At 45.5% G+C, this 6812-nt stretch overlaps 1 protein-coding gene across 1 annotated transcript in view; it reads right to left on the reverse strand.

Moving 5' to 3' along the window:
• Nucleotides 1–2686, reverse strand: part of CCDC43 (coiled-coil domain containing 43) — an 11743-nt gene extending 9057 nt beyond the window's left edge. The window contains exon 1 of the mRNA XM_006832745.1: nt 2483–2686. Within this exon, the coding sequence (XP_006832808.1) occupies nt 2483–2686 (204 nt within the window). The remainder of the gene's footprint in view (nt 1–2482) is intronic.
• Between the last annotated feature and the right edge of the window lie 4126 nt (nt 2687–6812).

The following is a 6812-nucleotide window of genomic DNA, read 5'->3' on the forward strand; positions in this document are numbered from 1 at the left end:
CCATATATATATATATATATATATATATATATATATAAAATGTTGCTGTTGTTGTTAAGTGCCGTCGAGTCAGTACTGACTCACAGCGACCCTGTTTAGGGTTTTTGAGGAGTGGCTGGTAAGCTTGAACCACCAACCTTGCAGTTCACACCGACTTTGCAGTCTAGTGCATTAACCCACAGCACCATACCAGGACTCCATATATATATATATAGTTACTTAAAAAAAAAAAAAGCTGTGTGTGTGTATATATATATGTGTGTGTGTGTGTGTTGTTAAGAGCCATTGAGTCAATTCGGACTCACAGTGATGTTATATAGGGTTTCCAAGGAGTAGCTAGTAGGTTTGAATTAGTGACCTTATGGCTTGCAGTTCAGTGCTGATCCTAAAGTGCAACACCATAGTCAAATATATGTGTGGCACTGTGGACTAACGCACTGGACTGCAAGGTCGGTTTGAACCACAAGTTTGGCAGTGCAAGCTCACCAGCCTCTCCTCAGAAAACCTACACAGGGTTGCTATGGATTGGAACCAACTCGACAGCACTTAACAACAACATAGTGTATACAAAGTCAAATATATATATAGTCATTTCCAGGGGGAAATGATGAGGCTTTCTGCTCCTGAAAAGATTTTAAAGCCTTGAAAACCCTATGCAGGGTCACTTTGAGTGGGAACCAACACAATGGCACTTAACAGCAATGACATGATCACTTAACAAATATACTGAATTATATTAAATATTGAGGATGGCCCAGGACTGGGCACTATTTTGTTCTGTTCTATATGGGATTGCTATAAATGGGAACCGATTTGATATTACCTAGCAACAATACTAAATATACATCTCCATGGGGGACAAAAGGAGCCTGGTGATGCTATAAAATGGGATTAAACAGCCTCATTTCTCTCTTGCTGAGCATCTGGTGGGTTTGAATAGCCTTGTGGAGGGTAGCCCAGGGCTCCTTATGAAAATATAACTCAAACTCACTGTCATCAAGTCCAAGGACTCATAGTGACTCTCTACAGGGTTTCCAAGGCTGTAAATCTCTACAGAAGCAGGAAGCCTCTTCTTTCTCCCGAAGAGTAGCTGGTGGGCTTGAACTGCTGATCTGTGGCACCATAGAATAAGCACTTGACCTCAAAGTTGATAGCACTTAACAAACAAAATTTAACCACTGCTCCATCAGAGTTCATTATCAATGATTAATTTCCACTGCCATCTAGTCGATTCCAACTTAGAGCTGCAGCACTATATAGAGTCTCCAAGGCTGTAAATCTCTTACCGGTGCAGAAAGCCTCATCATTCTCCTGTGTAGAGTGGCTTGGTGGGCTTGAGCTGTCAATCTAGCGGTTAGCAGTCCAATGTTTATCATACAGCGCCACCAGGGCTTCTTTCACCAATAATTATCCATTGTTAAGTGCCAGGGAGTCAGTTCTGACTCTTAGCCACCGGGTATGGGGTTTCCAAGGAGCGGCAGGTGGGTTAGAACCGTGAAGCTTTCGGTTAGCAGTCCAGTACTTATCCCCTAGCGCCACATCATTCTAAACACTATAAAGGCCCAAGCACAATATATGCTGCAGTATTGCAGAGAAATGAAAATGCCTCTACCATCAATCTACTCTTTTTGGATCCCTATCTCCAAAAATGGAATCCTGGCATGGCGCTGCGGGTTAATGCGCTGGACTGTAAAGTTGGTTTGAACCACAAGGTCAGCGGTTCAAGCTCACCAGCTGCTCCTCGGAAACCCTGGACTGGGTCTCTATGGGTCAGACGGCACACAACAACAACCTCCAAAATAAGGCACACTGGTAGCGTACTGGTTACGAATTGGGCTGCTAACCTCAAGGTCAACAGTTCAAAACTTCCAGCCGTTCCGTGTGAGAAACATGAGGCTTTCTGCTCCCATAAAGATTAACAACCCCAGAAACCCGGGGTCTGAGTCGAATCCGACTCCACCACACATAACCACCACTTCCAATATGTACTTCCTGCAGGCTTGTGCTATGGGGACAAGCACTGGTTCTTAAGTGGGCAGATATCCCAGAGACCCCAGAACACTTCATTTCCCTCATGAATACTGCCAACAGACAGGGGTGAAATTTACCATGATACCATTATACGCCTTCAGAAGAACATTCGTTCAGCTCACGCACAGGCATCCTGAAAAGGTCCTGTCCCCAAGAATAAAACTCTCTTCTCTATGCACTTAACACTGAACTGCTATCTTAAAGGTCAGCTGTTCAAACCCACCAGCCTCTCCTTGGAAACCCTGCACAAAGTCACTATGAGTCGGAACCGACTTGATGACACTTAACAACACCGTCGTTCCTCGGCCCAGAAATCAGAGTACGCGTGTTTCTTTCCTAAAAGATACCACTAACCCCCCAGAACCCCGGATTGGGGCAAGGAGTTGCGAAGTCCCGACAAGAGTCCTCAGGGACCGGTTTGAGACAGAAGAAACGTGTCCGGGCTTCTCACCAAGAAAGCAGAGAGGATGCCTTGCAGAGCGTCCAGCTTCTCTTCTTCCTCCTCCTCCTGCAGAACACCCAAGATGTAGGCGCCGTACACAGCTCGGTCCACTCCCAGCGCCTCCAATCGTCCATCCAGCCACATCCCAAAGCCGCTGCCCCCACCATCGCTTTCGACAAACGCTGCAGCGGCCACTTCGCTGGGCGCCGCCATCTTGGGGTCAGGGTCCTGCCAGCCCCAGAGGCGCCTACCGCAGTGCCTGACGGGCCGCACAGCGGGAGGGGGGGGGCCCGTTCGCGCATGCTCAGTCACTCAATCAGGGACCCACGCACACACCCTCCCCCTCCCCCGTTCCTTGCGGTCCTGGCAGTGAACCCTGTTGACCCTTGAAGACAAGACTGGGCGTTTTGTACTTTCTACATAAAGCGCTTTGAGTGTTCAAATGCAGAGAAGTCAGTTTGAAGACTAAGGTGCGTCTTTACGCACGCCAGGCTATTTTTAGTAGCCTCATCCGCTCTGGTAACTGCGAACCGCAAGGTCTACAATTCAAACTACCAGCTGTTCCCCTGGAGAAAGAGGAGGCTTTCTGCTCCCGTAAAGATTTACAGCCTAGGAAACCCTGTACAGGGTCGCTATGAGTCGGAACCAACTCCATGGCACATAACAACAACAACATATGCATGTAAAAGTTGGTCAGTGCGCTGGACTGCAAAGTCGGTTTGAACCGCAAAGTCAACGGTTCAAACTCAACAGCTGCTCCTTGGAAACCCTATACAGGGTCACTATGGGTAGGAACCGACTCAATGGCATTTAACAACAACAAATTTTAATTACGGTGTTAGAGAAGAATAGTAATAACACCATAGACTCCCAGCAGAACAAACCTGTGTTGGAAGAAGTACAACCAGAATGCTTCTGAAAAGCCAGGATGGCCAGATTTCGTCTTTCATACCTAGCACATGTTATCAGGAGGGACCAGTCCCTGGAAAAGAACATAATGCTTGGTAAAGTGGAGGGTAAGCAAAAATGAGGAAGACCCCCAAGGAGAGGGCAGGAGCAGTGGGCTCAAGTGTAGCGCCCATTGTGAGGATGTGCATTTGGTTGCTGAATCAGAATCTACTCAATGGCTCCAAACAACAACAAATAAAGCGGATCTTCGCACGCACATGTTAGGTCATGTGGTCTCATAGGCACCTGTGACAGGTATTTTTAACAGATTCTTTTGACAGTTGCTGTTAAATGCCATCCAGTCAACTACGATGCATAGCGGCTCTGTATAGGGTTTCCCAGAAGCAGCTGGTGAGCTTGAACCGCCGACCTTCTAGTTCAAACCTACTTTGCAGGCCAGGGCATTAACCCATACCACCACACCAGAGCTTTTTACAGTTGGGGAAGATCAAAAAGGTTCAGTAACTTTGCCAAAGGCACACGGCTGATAGCAGGACTGAAATGCAGCTTCCATTCCAGCACTTCTGACCACCATGCTCACTATGAGGCTCATTTCCTGTAGTTGTGATTTGAAGAACCCAGAAAGCTTTGCCCTTCAGCTTCAAGCAGAAACCTGTTGACTCTGCCTAAATATATACTGCTGTTAATACTACAACTTTCCCCCACCACCCTAGGATCAGAAGAACTAGATGATGCCGAACTACCACAAGTCTCATCTTTCTCCTGCATAGCGACTGGTAGACTCGAACCACTGACTTTCTGGTTCGCAGTCCAGTGCTTATCCTATGGAGCCACCACACTCCCAGATTCTGGAGTGCGAGCAAAAATGTGGAACAAGACTCAAAATCATAAAAAAAGAAAACAAAAGATCTATTAGAGGCTGATGAAACCCCTTTAGCTAAAACCCCAAGCCTGGAAGTTAAACCCCAAGCCTGGAAGTGAGCTTACCCCTATGGCTCAATTAGCAGCCAAACAAGAGACCCACAAGGGGAGCAATAACACTAAGGAGGTATACACATCTTATAATAATCAACCATTTGAGAACCTAAGGGTAGCACTTATCCAAGGACAAAGCTCAGAAGTGTTAGGAAAGAAGGAGGACTAGAAACAAACTCAGGAAGGAAGTAGGAGAATGAGGTGCCATTATAGGGACTACAATCAATACATGAAACAAAATGTGTATGAATTGTCCAGTGGAAAACTGATCTGTTCTAGAAACCTTTGCCAAATTCACAATCTAAAAAGTCTTTTTCATCCAAGTGATAAACAGCTTACATTTAAAAATTAAATTGGCTTTTTAAGCTATAAAAAGATATTCAACCTCATTTGTGATTTTTTTAAATATTAAAATTACAATGAGATATCATTGTCTGCTTCTCAGCTAAAAGAGGCTGATAATACACTATGTTGACCCATGAGGAATAACAGGCACTGGAAAATACTAAAGCAGAAAGTAAAATTGGTACAATCTTAATGGAGAGCAATTTTGGGGGGAAAAATCTACTTCTGGACTTTCTAATACATACATGTATGCAGAATGACATATAAAGATATTCATTGCAATGATGTTTATCGTAGCTCAAAAAAGTACCATTAGCAGTAAAAAATGAGCAAAGAAACTCTTTATGTACTAATGTGTAAGGAAATTCAACATGTATTGTTCAAGGAAAAATTACACTGAATAGAGTGTAATGTTTACTACTATTTGTATGTAAGAAGAGAGCTAGAGAAAACATAAATACTCCAGTAAGGACTCCTGTGTCCTTGAATATACTTAGGATATCTCTGGAAAGATACACAAGAGATGTGAAGATGGTTGGTCTTAAGGAAGAGAACTAAGGGAACCTGCCTCAGAAGTAAGGAAGAGACTAGTTGTAAAATATTCTGTTATAAAATTATGAGCTATTATATTAATTTACTTTGCATCCTTTAAAAACAAAGGGATGGGACCACTACTATAAAAGACTAAGAAAAAGAAATTATACTAAAGGGGGGTAGGGGGAAGTTTTTGTTGGTTGCTGGGAAATTGGTGGTGCGTGGGGGGAAGGGGGATGGCGGAACATAAGGCTGGGATTGGACTCAGGAGAGCTTGGGTGCTGGGGAGGAGGGCAATATACAGGGAGGGAGAGGGAAGTGGAGAAACGGGGCAGATGGGAGAACAATTGGGCATGTTTGAATGGGCCAAATGGGACAGAGATAAAGGACGATATTTGCACAGCCTTGGAACTCCAGGGCTCTGAGTTACAGGGATTGAGTCATGGATGGAATGGGCGGGCGGGGAATCGTGTTAAGATGCTTGGCTGTTTTTTGAATCTTGGTTTTCCTTGCATTATAATATCAAGTAGACACTGGAGAGGGAGAGAAAGGAATAGTCAGAAACATTACATTAGAAGGCTTGTAAGTCCGTCTTCTGCCTTTAACTGATTGGAATACCTAAAATGGGGCTACAGCATACCCAGTGAATGAGGCTTCCTGCAGAGCCTTTGCGATACATAAAACTATAGGTAGAAATCAGAATCACATCCGGATCACCAGAGATGAGAAATCTCCACTTGAAAGAACGAGCTGACCAGCCTGGAGGTGAGATGAACAAAAGATAAAGTCTTGAATGAAAGACCTACAGGAAAAACACAATACAATGGAGGCAGATGGACTGTTACTACAGGAACAAACAGGTCGCTTCCCTAGGAGACATCGGGGCAGTTGGTCGGGTCCTACCAATGCAGGCCCCCTTCCAAGACTGAGACTCGGTGGATTGGTGACCACACGCATCGCCGATGGGGAGAAGTGGGGTAAAGGCAGCAATGAAGCGGCAGCCTTTACAATATTCAGCGGGCTTCTGTGGACCCGGTTGGGGACCTGGGTGGCAAGCAGTGTGAGGAGACCTGGGGACTCCTGGGCCCAGAGACAGTGACATGGCCACGGAGGACTCAAGTGGAGAATGGAGCTGCCGGCTGATGGGAAGAGAGGGCATGTGCAGAACAACCACACTTGCAGATGGTACCCACGTGACCCAATGACTGGATGATCAGAGCTCAACCAGGAGAAGAAAGAAGGGGGGGGGGGGAGGGAAGGAGATTGAGCTGATAGAATCTGATAAACTTGACCTATACCTACGAATGCAGTGACTCTCAAAAGAGGCAACAAATCCTTACAGCAAGAAACATTCCCACCCCCTCCACACACAGAGTAGAAAGAGATGGGCAACTTGGACATTGGATACCCAAATGGGGAGGGAGGGGCTACAAAGGCAAGAAGTAACTGACTTACAAGCTTTCAAGAGCTAGGGGGCATGGAGGAAGGCAGAATCTCCAGTGAGTACTATCCAATCTGTCTAGGTGGAGCTGATGAAATGAAATACAGATGGGTTACTCACGATACTGTAGTGAAT

Source organism: Chrysochloris asiatica, unplaced genomic scaffold (assembly GCF_000296735.1).
Source record: "Chrysochloris asiatica unplaced genomic scaffold, ChrAsi1.0 scaffold00007, whole genome shotgun sequence".
Taxonomy (NCBI): domain Eukaryota; kingdom Metazoa; phylum Chordata; class Mammalia; order Afrosoricida; family Chrysochloridae; genus Chrysochloris; species Chrysochloris asiatica.